This window comes from Rissa tridactyla, chromosome 13, assembly GCF_028500815.1.
Source record: "Rissa tridactyla isolate bRisTri1 chromosome 13, bRisTri1.patW.cur.20221130, whole genome shotgun sequence".
Classification (NCBI taxonomy): domain Eukaryota; kingdom Metazoa; phylum Chordata; class Aves; order Charadriiformes; family Laridae; genus Rissa; species Rissa tridactyla.
The window spans coordinates 3,850,711-3,867,132 of record NC_071478.1 but is presented as its reverse complement, the minus strand read 5'-3'; the positions used below and the strand labels follow the sequence as shown (position 1 = coordinate 3,867,132).

The window sequence follows — 16,422 nt, the reverse complement described above, 5'->3', positions numbered from 1 at the left end:
CCCATTGCCCAGGGGCGGGCTGTCATCCCGCTGCCCTTGGCACTTAGACCTTGCACTGCGGGCAGTTCGCTGGGCTGTAAACAAGCTGCCCTGTGAGGGTGGCTCTGTCGAAGTCTCTGAAAACCGCAGCGGCTGCCCCGAGGACCACGCATTCTGCAGGTAAGCTGGTGAAAAACATCTTTCTGTTATTTATTGAGCAGCGAGGCAGATACCTCCCTGGCTGGTGCTGCAGGGGCAGCCCAGGCGCGTCCCTGCGGCTGCAGGTAGAGGAGGCAGCCCCAGTTCTTGCCGGCCGTGGGTTATAAAACCACAGCAGATGGGAAGCAGTGTGGCTCTCCCGCTGCCATCCGTGCTTCGCCATCCCGATGACTCATCCCTCCATCCCCGCAAATGTCACTCCCCCCGTGGGCTGCTTTTCACAGCGGAGATGCTGCACTTCACCTTATCCAAATAAAACCGTGGGCTAGAATTTACTTATGCTGCCCAGAACTAGGTCTGGCGTGATGGGGGTGTCCATCCCCCTCCCCACACACTGGCAGCTGAGCACCCAGGATGAAGTGATCCACAGGGTTGTACCCACAGCCCTTCCCCAAATTGGTCCTTGTCCGCTCTCTGCCCAGATGGTGACCATGGGGCTTTTTCCAGGCTGCAAGGCAGGAAAGCTCCGTCAAGAGGGAAGAGTCAGGGGACGGAGGGGGGCTGCAGACCCTCTTTGCAGCTGGCGTTCACATATAGTGGTTCTCCCAGCCGGTGCTGGGGGGGGTTTGGGGTGGTGGCACAGTCGCCCTCACGTGCAGGCAGTCCCAAGGGCAACGGCAGCGTGAGGAGCCGTCCTTGTATTTATCACATCTGGCATTACTCGCTGGAAAACACCCGCCATTTCCCATTTCCTTTATCTGTGCTCACATCTTTTGTCTCCAGCCCGTGCCAAGGGCTTGGAAGAATTTGGAGCACCCCACAGCGGGGCTGGGACACTGGGCAGGGAGGGCTCATGCCATCCCGTGGGAGATGCTCCAAGTGGGTGGGTACACCCACCTCTCCCCAGCTGCTCACCCTCGGCGCGCTGGTTGCTGGAAGGGAGAGAGGAGGGCGCTGATGGCGGAGCCGATGTCTGTGCCACTCTGCCCGGCGCTGCTGCAGGGCACGAAGCAGCCACGGCTCTTTCTGCCGGGCAGAGGAGCGTGGCCATGGGCAGCTGAGCCACAGCATTCCTGCTCGCCAGCGGCTACAGCACGGCCAAGGGTAGAGCCAGGGATGCCGCCCTGAGCACAAGAGCTGCAAGCAATGGAGAAATGTTGCCCTGCCTTCATGGCAAGCTACATCCTTCCCATCCACGCTTTCAGTGCCTGGTCAGCACAGGGCAGGTGTTGAAGGGGACTTTGGAGGCTTTACTGAGAAATGCACACAAAATGCACCAAGCGGCAGCTCAGCCCCATCCCTGCAGCCCAGCTCCGCTCCAGCAGCAGAGCCAAGGCTGGGTCAGGTCCTGCGGGAACCTGCGCCCTCCCTCTCGGGAACCCCCAGCTTCTCCGAGCAGCTCCCCAGCCCCGGCACTGTCCTTCTCTCCCCTGCAAAGAGCCGGAGCCATGCGTGTGGCCATCATCGGGGCCGGGGTGATCGGCCTCTCCACCGCCCTGTGCATCCACGAGCAGTACCACGGCCTGGTGCCCTCCCTGGAGATGGAGGTCTATGCAGACCGTTACACGCCCCACACCACCAGCGACGGGGCGGCCGGCTTGTGGCAACCCTACCTGAGCGACCACGGCAACCTGCAGGAGACGTAAGTGAGGATGAGGGTGATGATGATGAGGAGGAGGAGGAGGAGGTGGCTAGTGCTGTGTCCCCATTGGGCACAGCTCCATGGGGCTGGCAGAGCCACCGCTCCCCTGTTTTCATCACAGGCTCTGGAATAAAGAGACGTTCGATTACCTCCTGGGGCACCTGGGCTCAGCGGCAGCGAAGGAAATGGGACTTTTCCTCATTTCTGGCTACAACCTGTTTACGCAGCCGGTGCCGGTAAGGAGCAAGTCACAGCCAGGGCTGGGAAGGGCTCCAGCTCGGAGGCTGCCTGGGGGCGGGCAGGGTTGTACTTCTTCCCAGCCGATGTTCTGAATGTTTCTAAATCCTTCCAAGTTTGTCTTGTGACAGTTTGCCCTGGGACTCGGTGTTTTCTGTGCCCCCGGTGCGATGTTGGTATGGAGTGAAGGGCTGAGCCCTCCGAGGGTGGGAGCCGGCAGAGCGTCGCCGGCCGGGCTGTGCTGCAGCCACACGCCTGCCCGCTCCTTCGGGATGGGCTGTGTGGCGAGGATGTCTGTCCCCTGCACCTCCTGTCCCATGGTGGCATGGCCATTTGGGTCCATTAACGAGCTCAGACCTTTTTCCCTCTTGCAGGACCCATCTTGGAAGAACATTGCCCTGGGATTCAGGAACTTAACACCAAAAGAGCTTGAACTCTTCCCTGGTTACAGGTATTTTTCAGTCTGTTTTCTGGAGAGTCACTGATGTGCTTTCCCCAGGTATGGCTGGATGGTCTCATCCAGCGAGGATGAGAAACTGCGAGTGCAGAAGTGGCCTTGCTACGTTTCAACCGCTTCCCTTAAAATAAGTAGGAAACACCCCAAACAAACAAAAAAAGCATCAGCCCGGCATATAAACCATTCCAGCGCCGCCCTTACTTCACCAGATATTGTCAAACTAGGGGGAAGGAAATCAGCAGAAAATGTTTTATGCTGTAAACAAGAGGGAAAAAGTCATGCACTTGTTGTGCAAGGGAGAATTGGGGTCCCGGAGGTACAGTGGCCGTTGGGAGCGCCGGGGCAGGAGGTGGCTGCTCATGTAAAGCTGCTGCGGGTCCTTAACGGCGTCCTCTCCTTGTCTGGTTTCAGCTACGGCTGGTTCAACACGGCGCTGATGCTGGAGTGCAGGAGCTACCTGCCGTGGCTCACCAACAGGTGAGTGCGGGGCTGCCCCGGTGCCGGGGCTGGGGCTGTGCCGGTGTGGGAGCCCTGCCGCTGCCCCCGATTTCTCATGGGAGGCAGGTGTGGATTTTCATCCTGCACATCAGGTGTTGCCCCGGATCCTTCCCTAACGACGAGTTGGTGGCTGAGTCCAGGCAGCGCGGATTTTAGGTGGCCGCCCCGTGTCCTGCGGCACCTCCGCCCTGCTGACGGTGGTGGCTTGCACGTGCCAGCACCCACAGGGGACCTGAGCATCCTCCCCGGCTCTCAGCAGCCCTCACCCCGTGCCCCGCAGCAGGGCCGGTGCGAGGGCATGGCAGGACGCGCCAAAGGAGAGAGGAGACAGGGATGCATCCCTGGGAAGTTGGGAAAGGGGTCTGGAATTCCTGCTTGTTGCCGCAGTGGAGTAACAGGCTCCCCACTGTCATAGTTAGCCCAGGAGTGTCTTTTTGTGCAACAAAAATAAAAGTAATGGGATACTTAGAGCTGCGTCTGAGCACTTTTAGCCATGGGAGTATCTGGGGCTTGGTTCTGCTCTTGTCGTTTCTAACGAGGGGCGGGTGCCCTGTCCGCAGCAGAAAGCTCCGATGCCGGGCTGAGCAGGGCTGGTCACCCTCGGTAGCTCTGGGCCATTAGGGAAATGAGCTAATGACGCGAGACCGTTAGGAACCACCAAGAAGACCACGGGTGTTTATTACAAGGAGCAACAAGCCGTATTTATTCTGGGTGTCAATGACAAGCGCTAATTTGAACAGTACATTTGCTTTTAATTTCCTGGTAATGAATGAACTTGTTCTTCTTCCCAGGTTAATGCAGAGAGGAGTGAAGTTTTTCCATAAAAAGGTTGAATCTTTCCAGGAGGTGAGTGGTGATGTGGAGCCGGGGCAGAGCGGGCACGGCCCCGTCCCGGCGTGGAGAAGCAGCCTGCAGCGGGCACCTGCTGCTCCGGCATCTTCCTTGGCACAGCCAGGACAGGGGACAGCAGCAAGAGCATGCCAAGATCTGGGAAAAAAATTCCACCAGGAAAGAGAAAGGCTCTTGGGCATCAGGAGGTGGCTGAGAGGGGTTGGGGTAGCACATTTGGCCGGTTGCTGAGTGAAGATGCAGCCAAGCGTGGGCAGTACGGCTTCCCCTTAAACTGCAAACATTCTCCTTGCCTGCACACATGGGGTCCCTGCGGGAGCCGTGCCGGGGAAGCGATGCCCTGGATCCGGCCCTTATGCTTTATTCGTTACCAGACTGTTGGACCAAGTTCTTGGCTGGGCTTCGCTGCAGGAATCTCGTGCCCGCCGTGGGCAGCATGGCTGTGTGCGCGGCTCACCGCGCCGCCTCTCTCTCTCCTTAGATGTTTGCTCAGGGCGTGGATGTGGTGATAAACTGCACCGGGATGCGTGCGGGGGAGCTGCAGCCCGACCCGGAGCTACAGCCTGGCCGTGGACAGGTCATAAAGGTGAGGGGGGTGCGGGGCTTGTGCCCTCCCTCTTTTTTCAGGAGGAGTCCTTTGTTAACCACGTAGCTGTGCCCTCCAGGGCAAATCATGGGTTTGTGGGCTGGATCCACGCTGGGATCAGGTCCTGATTCCCAGCAACTGTTGGTCATGTGTGTGGAGGCCAGAGCAAAAAGCCTGGATCCTGTTCTTTGTTCAGCCGTGGGGATGGTCAGGCCAGGTTGGATGGGGCTTTGAGCAACCTGGTCCAGTGGGAGGTGTCCCTGCCAACCGCGTCCTGGGCTGCATCAAAAGAGGTATTGCCAGCAGGTGGAGGGAGCTGATTCTCCCCCTCTACTCCACTCTCGTGAGACCCCACCTGGAGTACTGCGTCCAGCTCTGGAGTCCTCAGCACAAGAAGGACACGGAGCTGTTGGAGCGGGGCCAGAGGAGGGCCACGAAGATGATCCGAGGGCTGGAGCCCCTCTGCTGTGAGGACAGGCTGAGAGAGCTGGGGGGGTTCAGCCTGGAGAAGAGAAGGCTCCGGGGAGACCTCAGAGCGGCCTTCCAGTACCTAAAGGGGCTCCGGGAAAGCTGGGGGGGACTCTGGATCAGAGAGTGTAATGATAGGACGAGGGTTAATGGTTTCAAACTGGAAGAGGGGAGATATAGGTTGGATATTAGGAAGAAATTCTTGGCTGTGAGGGCGGTGAGCCCCTGGCCCAGGTTGCCCAGAGAAGCTGTGGCTGCCCCATCCCTGGAGGGGTTCAAGGCCAGGTTGGACGGGGCTTGGAGCAACCTGGGCTGGTGGGAGGTGTCCCTGCCGAGGGCAGGGGGTGGAACGGGATGATCTTTAAGGTCTCTTCCAACCTGAACCATTCCATGATTCTATGGTTATTTGGGGAAACAGAGACTCACGCCAGGTAGGAAGCTTCTCCGCTTGCCTACCTGCCCTCCCCTCTCCCTCTCTTCCCACGGCAGTGCAGGGAAACCAGCCCCGGCTGTACATAGAGCCTGAGCAGAAGGGAGGGCATCACGTGCAGACCCCAGTGGCCACACTCGCCGAGCTGCCCACGTCCCTCCCGCTGCCCCCCGAGCCAGGGACCCCAGTCTCCGGCTCTCCCTGACCCTCTCCCCTTCGTCTCCCAGGTCCTGGCCCCGTGGGTGAAGCATTTCATCATCACTCACGACATCAAATCCGGTATCTACAACTCGCCGTACGTCATACCCGGGTAGGTGACAGGGGGCGAGGCAGGGTCCGGCTGGCGTTAGGGACGCTCTGCTGCCAGCGCTCCCAAAGCCCCAGCTCAGGCTGACATCTGCCCTGCAGCAGCCCCGGCTGGGGCTGGTACCCGGCCCGATGGCACTTTTATTTGCTGCGTGGGAGGAGAGCAGAAGGATGTGGGCAGGCAAAGCTCCTACGGTCAGCACAGAGAGTGACCCCGGCTCGGCACTCGGACACAGGGAGGGTCCAAGCTGGTCCTGGGATCCTGGGATCTCGGATCAGGCAGCACCACAGGGCTTTGGTGTCCCTGGTCCTGTCCTTTTCCAAGGAGCAAATCCCACCAAAGCAAAATGCCAGTCCTGGCCAGGTCCTCAAAAGAGCCAAGCACTGACAGCGGGGCAAGCATTTTGGGAGACATATTTTATTTTCACGTTTTTACCCAGTTCTCTCGTCAACGGTGTTGACGAAACTGCTGTACAGCAGCTCATTGTGGGGAAAGGCTCTTCTGATTCGTGTTCCCGTTAAAACCAGTGGCAGGAATCCTTTTTACTATAATAAAAGCCTACCCTAAAAAGCTCAGCCTTCCCTACACTGTTACCCTGAGCTGTGCCGGTGGCTGCTGGTGAGGCATCTCCTGAGAGCATCCCGTTCGGTTTAGCACCCACACAGGGCTCCCGGCCACCTCCCGAGGAGGAGACCCAGGGGAAAACCTTATTTCTGTGTCCCCATAGGGGTGCGATGGGCTGAAACAAGATCCTGGCCCCAAAAGCACCATCTCCCGAGCTCAGCAAGCGGCAGTGGCTGTGCCCCGGCAGAGCCCAGCTTCCAGCGTTTCCCTTGCACTTTCCACCTGCTTCCCACCAGCAGCTTTCTTTGGGGAGTCGGGATCTGTTTGAGACGGCAGCGTATGCGTGTACCCAGGGAGCTAAATTACAGGATAAAATAAATACATGTCTGCTGTTCATCCCGCCTCTGTTTCCTCCTGAGAGCGGCCATCTACCCTGCTTTGGCAACGGAGAGGCTTTTTTAAGCTGTAACTTGAATGCTGCATTTCTGGCACTTCCTATCGTGCTAATATTTCGGGGTTAGGCAATAAGCCGTTACGTAAATAGGAACTTTGCATGCTCACAGCCCCCAGGCAAAGTATTCCGAGCGATTTCTGATCGCGGTCCCAGCTCTGTATGAATTTCTCTCCCCGTGTTTATTTTAGCTTGAGCTGTCACAGCCGGGCAGCGGGCTGGCTCCCGAGGGAAGCAGCCGGGTCCAGCATTCCCGCATGGAGGTCACTCTTCCACGCTGGATTGCTCAGCCCCGGGGACTCGCCCCCCCCGCACGCCCCTGGCATCCAGCCCTTTTGTCTTTGTGCTTCCCAGGGCTCATGCAAGGTTTTGGAAGGGTCCAGCAGGTACAGACACCCCCAGCGCCCCCCAGCCTTACCCTGTCTCTCGTCCTTTGTTAATCCGCGGGAGTTTTGGAGCGGCAGCAAAAGAAATCTGTTTCTTTGTGTTCTCCACTGCAGGCATCCCATCCCTTCCAGCAGGAATATGTTTCTCCAGTTTCTCCAGCAGGAATATGTTGCAGGCTCAGGGTGTAGCAGGATCCGTAGCAGGATCCGTAGCAGGTTCCATAGCAGGATCCACAGCAGGATCCATACATCACTCACGCTCAGAGTCCCTCCACGTGGTGGCCCAGCAAGGGACGGCTGGGGACACTCCCCGTCATTTCTCTCCTTTGGTTTTTGGTGCAGGAGTGAGTTCACGGTCTTGGGAGGCATCTATCAGCACGGCAACTGGAGCGAAGAAAACAGCGCCCAGGATCACAAAACCATCTGGGAGAACTGCTGCAGGCTGCTCCCCGCTCTCCGGGTGGGTGATCCCAAAGGAATGCCCACCGCTGGGCTGCGGGACGAGGCACCCGTGGGGAGGGAGGGGACACGGAGAGCCTGGGTGCTCCGGCGCAGCTGAGGCTGAGGACAAACCACAAAATCTGAACCTTTATATGGTGCCTTCAGCAGGCCAGCAGAGCTGCAAAGCGACCATTGCTTATGCAGCGAAAGCCACCGCGCCAAGAAACACGCTGTTGACGGGTGAATTGTGCACGTAGAGTAACCCCGGGCAGCACGCAGCACTCGATAAGAGGGTAACACACGGGGCGGTGGCACGGCTCGGCGTTTGTCAGTGCTCGTCCTGCCCGTGGAATCATAGAATCATAGAGTCATGTAGGTTGGAAAAGACCCTTGGGATCATCAAGTCCAACCATCAGCCCCACTCTACAAACCACCTCGGGCTCCGTACACCTGGCTGGTCGCCAGGCCGGGTCTGGGGTTGGCGTTGCTTTTGTGACGAGGTTTGTAAGGAAAAATTACTCAAAAAGCTGGTGAAGAACGACAACAAAAGCTTTGGGAGGTCCCAGCCCTTTGGTCATGGTGTGTGTCCCCCCCCTGGCCTTTCGGCACTGCTGAGAGGCCGGTGAGTGGTGAGGCTGGTTTGTGTCGGCTCCTGGCGCTGCCGTTGCGCCCCACGTCAGCAGGAAAGGCAGCGCGGGGCTTCGGCGCAGTGGTTTGCCTCCCTGGCTCCGCTGCAGGCTGCCCATGCACGGGATGTGATCCCGAATTGTTCCGCCCAGTTGCCCCTTTGGAGCATCACAGGAGGCGGTGCAGCCGCAGGGATGAGGGGGTCCTCCCCGCTCACCGTAAGAGCCCTCATCGGACGGGACACTTGGTGCCGTGACGTTTGGCTGCCGTAACCCGGGGAGATGCTGTGCGGGCGCTGATGGGCTTTTTCCTTTCAGGAAGCAAAGATCGTACAGGAGTGGAGCGGCTTGAGACCAGCGCGTCCCCGGGTTCGCTTGGAGCGGGAGACCCTCCGCCACGGGCATTTCCAGGCCGAGGTACCGCGCGCAGCCCCGAGATGTGCCGTTAACCCACAGGGCCGTTAACCACCGCGCTACTTGCGCATCAGTCGCTGCGACCCTGGCAGTGCGGCACCGACATCCAGCTGACGCTGGTGCTCTTCAGCCCGCAGCCGCGCGGCCCCGCATTTGTCAGTCCTCCCTCTGTCTCCCCTCTAATAACGGGCCAATCTTTGAGCCAGTTTCAGCCCAGCATCGGAGATCAGTGTCAAAGACATTGAGTTCTGTTGGATTTTATGGGGAGATTGGGTCGGGAGCGCTCCTGCCAAAGGAAAACCTGCAGCTGGAGCTTAGTCCTTAACAGACACCAAAAAACCCATACGGGAGAAAAACTTCGAGGCAGCAAACCTCACGGGCTCTGCTGCTCCCAGAATCACAGGAGGCACTTGTGAACCATGTTTCGGTGTCAGCATTTAAAGCGGCGCAGTTTTCTGCTGGGAGCCCGTAAACGTACAGCCCTTGTGCGCGCGAACGTCGTGTCTCCCTTTAATAAAACCCAATATGCATTTTTTTAGTAAAATGCTCATGGCCTCCAGCACTGACGCCAGGTTGTTGGTGCCAAAGCCTGGACTTCTCGAGGTTTCTTCCCATTCAAAGCTCAGCAGCAGCACGGAATGAAACGCAGGGAAGGCACCGAGGGCCGCTGTGGGGCCGGACCTGCCCTGGGGCTCGGAAAAATTCAGCTGCCTCTGTGTAGGTGAAGCTGGATGCCGAGTGTAAAACTGCCCCAGGGCGATGGCTCTTTAAATTGCCTTGCACTGCTAATATAGCTTTTAAGAGAAAGGAGACAGGGATGGCACGAGTGTCAGCGTGCCACCTGTTCTTGGACCCTCAGCTCAGCACCCTCTCACGCAGGACCACGTCAGTCCTTGGCGCTGCTGCCCGAGCGCTCCACAGCAGCCCTGCAGAGGGAATCCTCCGTTTGATCGCGTGTATATGTCTATAGCTTAGAAGAGGAGATTAAAGCTCCAAAGGGGATGGCGACTGCAAAATGTAATTAAATGGAATGAGAATATATTCAATTTTTAGCTGGAGAATCTTGGAAAGAAATCGGTGTACTCAGGCAAAGCCCGGAGCATGGTTCAAAGCGGTGCTGTATTTGAATGAATTTGTGGCTCGCTCTGTTCCTTTATCAGCGCACGGTACCTGCGCTGCCCTGGCACGGGAGAGGTGTAGCTATCGATCCCGGCCGTGGGCCAGGGCTCCTGCTGAAGCACAGCGATTTACCTTGGCAGGAGCGAACTCGAGGTGGGATGGGACGTGTTCTGCTCCGAGGACCACGGCTGCGGCCCCGCTGCTGCCTTTCCCCAGGGCCGGAGCAGCTGCAGAGGATGTTCCGCGGCCCCCCTGAACCACCCAGAATTCCTCCTGCCTCTGCAGCGGCTTTTGGAGGGAGGGAAGGAGCAGTGGGAAGCGCAGTGGGAGCTCCCAGATCGAGCGGTCAATCCAAAGACACCGAGGACATTCCCAGCCACCGTCGTGGCCCCTTGCTGCCTTTAACCCCAGAGAGCTCCAGCGCAGCTTTCCCAGCACTGATCCCTTCTCTTCTCCCCCAGGTGATACACAACTATGGCCACGGCGGGTTCGGGATCACCATCCACTGGGGCTGTGCCATGGCAGCAGCCCGGCTCTTCGGGAGCATCCTCCAGGAGAAGAAGCTGGCCAGCCCGCCGCAGCCCCGCTTGTGAGTCGCCTGCTCGCCCGGGGATTATCGTGACAGCAGTAGCTTAGAAATCACTGCAGAAAGACGCAAATAACACAGTGATACGTGTGGGCCTCTCAACTCCCCCCCTCCCCTCGCTCCAGCACCCGTCCGTAGTGTCTGGTTTTCAGGTCGCTGCCAGTTCTGTGGCTGCCATTGGCCAGACAGCTGCGTTCCCCCCACCCTGCCCTTCCCCAACCTGCCTAAAGGAAGTGCTTTAAAATACGAACTAATTATCTGTGGCAAAGTGCGCTTCTGTCCCCGGGGGGATCAGTCTGCAAAGGGCAGGCAGAGTTCAGCTGGAATCTTCCTGGTGCTGCAGTTCATCTGCGCCACGGGACGGGATCTGAAACCAAGCCCGTGCCACCTGAGGTCTTCCCTGCCTGCTCCGACACCCAGCGTGTAATTAGCTTTGCAAGCTCCCCCCAGGAGGCAAAAGCTCCTTAGTAGGAAGAAGCTCTGAAGCTCCCAGGGAAGTAACAACCGCTCTAAAAGCACGTGTTTCAGTTACAATTGCCTGCTTACGTTCATGCCAGGACAAAGCATGGGTCTGGTCTATACAGCACCTGGTTAGTGTATCTGGCAAGAGACAGCAGCCCTTGCCTAAAATGGGCTTTCCAAATGATGTTTTTAGCAACAAAAGCAACATGTTCCAGCCCTGTGTACTTGCCAGACTCTATATATAGCAGAGAGCATACGGAAAATAGCTGTTCTCGTCCCTAAAACTCCCACGGGCCCTTGGGTTTCTCATTTTCTCCAGCCGTGAGACGCGCCTGGAGCAGCAGCTCTGAGAGAGGAGGTGGCTCGGGGCGGGTTGTGCCTCCCGAAGGAGTTGGGGACGACTCCCAGGGGGGTATGACTTTCGGGGGGCGTTCAGTGCCGCTGCTAGGGACCCCTAGATGCGCTGTTCTGAAGAGAACAGTTTGGCCCATTTTTCCACGCCGCTTGTTTTTCCTGCTCTAAAAACCACCACAGACAAGGTACTGAATGGGCAAGAAGCATTAGCCTCAAATCCCGAGGCTGTCCCGAGCCCAGCACGCGGTGCCTGGCTCGCTCCGCTCTGCAGATAAGCCAACTGGTTCTTACTCATCTGTGATGCAGCTTCTCTCTCCCCCTCACTCCGTGCGCCAGAAATAGCTCATCGCCCTGATTTGCGATGCCCCGGGCAGCTGCACCCAGTGAATGAGAGATGCTGCGCTGCAGCTGGGCTCCCTCCACCTCCTCCTGGGCACCTGGATTTAAAACAGTCCCACAAAAAGCGCCCGGAACGGCTACCCGTCGAAGGGCCCGTCTCCTGATGTGCTGCTTGTTTCACCGAGGAAAAGAGAAACTCGTGAAGGCTTTTTAGGCAGCGATCCGCAGGCAGCGCTGCTGGAGACGGTCCACGCGCAGGAGATGTGCTGCCTCGTGGACGCGTTCGAGACTTGTCTCATCTTCAGCAGCGCTGTGGAGGTTACCCTGGCCCCGGGAGACCTTCCCGCAACCTCGTTTTCCACCGCACACGACGTGACCATTGTGTGCTCCTCCAGTGTACGCACCCTTGGCAGCCAGAGAGCTCTGACGAGCTTTGCTGAGCACATCTGCTAATTGTCTGCCCTTTTACGAAAGCGGCGATGGTTACTCTCACCATAAGGGTCGGAATTTCTCAGCGGCTGCTGCCCGGTCCCCTTTCCTGCCTCTCTTCCTTCTGTAAAGGTGCGAGAGGGTTGTCTTTGCCTCTGCTGTGACACCTGCGGTGCTGGCAAAGTGGCGTTGCGCGGGAATTCTCATTCCTGGGGCACTCGAGTCCAAGGCAACACTTCGCTGTCGAAGGCACCAGCGAGAGCGGGAGCCCAGGCCCTCTGGCTGCAGTTGTGGCCTCCTCACAAAGGTGGTGTGTGAGGAGATGTGGTGCTCCTCACATCCTTGGGAAGTACAAAACGCCTTCTGCTAGCCGCGGAGAGGTGACAGCAAGCTCTGTTAGCTGCTACGGGGTCATGGCACGGGTCAGGGCAGACCAGGGTCCGTCCTCAGAAGGCAGCGGAGTGTGGGGGGTGTTGAAGAGCCTGCTGATGTCTGGTGAGGAGCCTGCTGATGTCTGGTGGCCAAGGCACCTCCGCACTGTGCTTAAAAACCCAAGGGGGACATAGGAAAACCAGGCGCCCCTGACACGTCCGTGTCAGGTCCAGTCTGTCTGTCAAAGGGGTTTCCCGCTTTATCTGGCAGCTCACCTGATATATCGCAGCCACATTCAAAGGCGTATGATCAAGGAAAGGACAGAAAAACCAAGAAGACAATAGCTGGAGAAAATTTACCACTGATTAATGCTAAACCTGACGGTCTGTGGTAGCGCCTCAGTGGAAGCCATTCAGTGAAACGGCATCCACCCCATTTCACTTGTTCCAAATATGAGATGTTAAGGACCACGTTCTCCTCCCATTTGCACTGCTGTAAATCCCAGACCCCTTCCCCAATTTCGGAAGAGCTAGGCTGGGTAGCAGGGGTGCAGCAACTCACCGTACAGCTTGCCAGAAGCAGTCGATTCTTGCTGATCTTAAAGCCTCTAGGAGCAGCTGATCTGTCGTCTTAGGCAGGCGCTTAGAAAACAAGCAGAGATGATGAGAAGTGTAATTTTATTTGCAGTCTAATTTTGCTTATTTTCTAAAAGGCCAGGATTTAATATGCGTGCACAATAAAGGTAGTAACCAAATATCTCGCGTGTGATGCTTTCTCTTCTTAATGATGGCATGGAGAGCGTCTCAAATGCTAATTCCATAGAAACAGCCCCGTAGACCATCATTCCACGTCTCCCCACACATTTTGCCGGAACACTTCCCCCTGCAGCAGGAAAGAGCCGTCATTTCGGATTCTGAGTAGACAAATGAACCTGAAATACCATTGTGTGGAATTACCCGGTTGCCTGCATGTTGTTGCTAACAGCCCCCGGCCCATTAAGAACTCGTGTTCCCGTACAGAAACGTTTGGGACGCTCTCCTGTGGCTGAGCCGATGGCCGCGTTTTGAGACGAGAGCGACAGGGAAGGTGTTTGACACTGCTGGCAGCAGAGGTGAAACCCCGCGGGACAGAAGGGTCACGAGATTGGAGTTCGCTTTTGTGGGAAGGGTACGGTAAGAGGGAGGCAGCGGGACGCCAGGACGGCTACTGCACCAACTGTCTCGAGAAGCACAAAGCCCCATCTCCCGCGGCCGGCATCAGCACATTTTATGAACTCGGAGTTCTCAACAACGATTGCCTGTGACACAGAACAAAGCTGGAAACACATCAAGTATCAGTAAAGTTATCCTCTGTAAGCAAACAGCAGCTCTGGCATTTTGGAAAAGAGAATGAGCTGTAGAAGCGGCTGCGGATGCCAAAAAGTTCACAGAAAACACAGAAGAATGAATATTCTCCCCGAGTATTGCTTCCACGATACGAACCCTGCCGTGGTTACCAACTGTTTCCATTCCCAGAAATAAGACTCTTCATCCCGGTGGACCGGCGGCGGCGGCACAAGCTGTGAGCAGGGAGATTAATGCGCGCCGAGAGGAGAACACCCTGTATTGGCATGCAAAGGATTTGCAGCTCGTTAGTCATTTTGACTCGGACAGGGACAACCTTCTGTTTGGAAATTACTGGACATCAAAATAAGAGTATCTTTAAAGGGCAGCGGAATGCAGCCAAGGTTATGCGTTTAATTATATTTTATAAAAACAAGAGATGGAAAAGAGAAAAGTTTACATTAAAGAGTAAATAAACAGAAGGAACTCTCCCCGCCCCGAAGTCCGGACGGACACTCTGCCACCTCCTCCCAACATGCCTTTGTGATCCCCAAGCACATATTGCAGCGTTAAAGGCATTGCTAGAAATCGCCCCCGGGCAAGGAGCAAAACTGCCCGGTTTGTATTGCCCACACTGAATTAAAAGCAAAGCGCAACTGGAGATCTTAAGATAATTTTTAAAATATTGAGCTGTAGTTATCTGTGAGGTTACTTAAAATGCAAACACGAATCCTGTGGCTTTTCTCCCTGTCCAACCGCATCAAACACGCACACGAGAGGAGCGAGACCTGCCACGTGCCGAGCCCTCGCACATCCAGCTGAGTCCGCCCAGCAGCGCGCGCCTCGAAGCCCTGAACATCAAGGCAAAAGAACGGTAAAGTTACGGACCCTTCCTAAAAGTCCCACAGAACAGCCACGAGCATTTTTACTGAAAAAACTATTTATTTGTTTAACATAAAATATCTAGTGTGGAATTAAACTATCCGGTGTGGCATCAGTAACATAGGAACAAAAGGAGTATTTTACAACAAGCTCGATATACACAAAGTTTTTTAAACATTAAAATGTATCCAGCTTAGAAACTGTACATTCAAACACAGGAAAACATTCAACGTTCTTTCGGCAAGCATTTAGGAATAATAAATCATTCCATCAAAGCACACTTGGAGAATTATTTTTCCCACAACAGCTTTGCACATTAATATATCGGACAGTTAGCAAATCTCTGAATCCCACAGTTCTGTTTGCTCTCAGGTTTAATTCAAAATTATCTCACTTTATTGTTTTAAATGAACTATATTAATTCCTTCATCCGTGAAAAATACTCGACTGTGTACAACAATCTTTGGAAGCTTATTATATACGTCAATGGTGTTGCCATATTAACAAAATATGACTTGTGATTATTTATAGGCTATTGTGTATCAACCCGGATGTTCTTCAGTTTTTCGGTGAACAATCTAAGATGTCCTTCCCTTATTAACCATACGCAAAATAATACGGACCTGCAAAACCTGAACCTGGGCTTCTTCAGTGCCCGATCGATTCCTCCTGATTTCAGTGAGGTGGGATCAGCTGCGGGGGCTCCGCTCTGTCTCCCTCTATTCAGCTGATCCAAAGCCCACGAATATCCACGGGAGATTGTCCCAGACTTCAGGGAGCTTTGGATCGCGCTTTAGGCATCGCTGTCTTTAAATCGAAGACCCGGAGTATGAAGTTGTCCTCAGCAGGACCAATCCTGGCCGTTTACATCGTTATATATATTTTCAATGCAGAATTCGTAAAAAGTGAAAAGCAAAAATGCCTTCAGTTTTCTTTTAATACTGTAAATGTCACAGGTTAAAAGTGAACTACTCAACAGCGCGAAAAGGTTTTGCATTACCTATAAATCTTTACCCGGGAAATATTTTATTTGAAGTATACATACGTGCAAGTTTATGAGATATATATATACTTCACCTAAAGCTCTCTGAGTGCACCCTTTGAAGGCCATTGCAATGCAGTCCTTTAAAACTGTTGAATATTGACTCAAAAGAACGAAGCGATATGTGAACATTAACACTGGAAAAGCAGAATTTTAACTAAAGACAATAACAGACAAACAAACTTAGGAGCGGGGCTGTAAGGTGGCATTCCTTCAGGCCACGGATGCCATGCACTTTATACTCATTCTCACCTCTCATGGGGGATTCTCCTAGAGGCCACCCAATTTTGGGGTGTCCACCTAACTGTGAACGCAGCTCATGGCACGCCCCCGTGGCGAGAGGCTCGGAAGCATCTGGATGTGTCCCCGTGAGGTCCGTGCCAGGACTGGCAGGCTCTCAAGTGCCTTCACCAGCAGGAGGGAGAAGATGATAGTCACAACCGTCATTAAAAGGTGAACAGTCCGCACTATGCAAAGGCAAAGCAGGTTTTCTACCTCGCTGGTCACACGTGTGGTCTAACATCTGATCTAAACCCATCCAGGAACTGCTTCCTCACTGCCAATGTCCTGTCCATCTCTCGCACACCGGAGGACAGTCCAAGGGAAGCAAGTCCATCCATCTCTACTGCGAGGCAGCACTGAGCTACCCCAGTTGCATAGTGTGGGGTTTTTTTTGTTATCCAACTACAGCCTGACAGAAGGAGATGAAAACAAATTATTTGCGCTGGCTGTCGGTGCCGTGAGAGCCCTGTCTGTTTACTGGGGATCGACCGGAGCTGGAGCTTGCTGGAGACTGAGCACACAGGATACAGAGACGGCAGAGACAGCGAAAACCAAACCAGCGCGTGGGAACAGCCTCCGGAACAGACAGCGTGTTTGTGTCATCAGCCACATCTACAGCGGGATCCCCTGTGAGCTGAAATGCATTTTCATATTACTGGGAAAAGGAAAGTTTGCCTGTTCGGACCAACTGCTTCTGGAGTCCTTCATCGCAGTCGCCATCACCGAGCGGTAAATGAAT

The 16,422-nt window shown here is 55.3% G+C and overlaps 1 protein-coding gene across 1 annotated transcript in view; it reads left to right on the top strand.

Moving 5' to 3' along the window:
- Positions 1–48: 48 nt before the first annotated feature.
- Positions 49–16,422, top strand: part of DAO (D-amino acid oxidase) — an 18,233-nt gene continuing 1,859 nt past the window's right edge. The window contains exons 1-11 of the mRNA XM_054219910.1: positions 49–159; positions 1,577–1,780; positions 1,902–2,016; positions 2,392–2,468; positions 2,886–2,951; positions 3,764–3,818; positions 4,303–4,407; positions 5,533–5,615; positions 7,356–7,473; positions 8,399–8,497; positions 10,075–10,202. Coding sequence (XP_054075885.1) covers positions 1,587–1,780; positions 1,902–2,016; positions 2,392–2,468; positions 2,886–2,951; positions 3,764–3,818; positions 4,303–4,407; positions 5,533–5,615; positions 7,356–7,473; positions 8,399–8,497; positions 10,075–10,202 — 1,040 coding nt within the window. The 5' untranslated portion in view covers positions 49–159; positions 1,577–1,586. The remainder of the gene's footprint in view (positions 160–1,576; positions 1,781–1,901; positions 2,017–2,391; positions 2,469–2,885; positions 2,952–3,763; positions 3,819–4,302; positions 4,408–5,532; positions 5,616–7,355; positions 7,474–8,398; positions 8,498–10,074; positions 10,203–16,422) is intronic.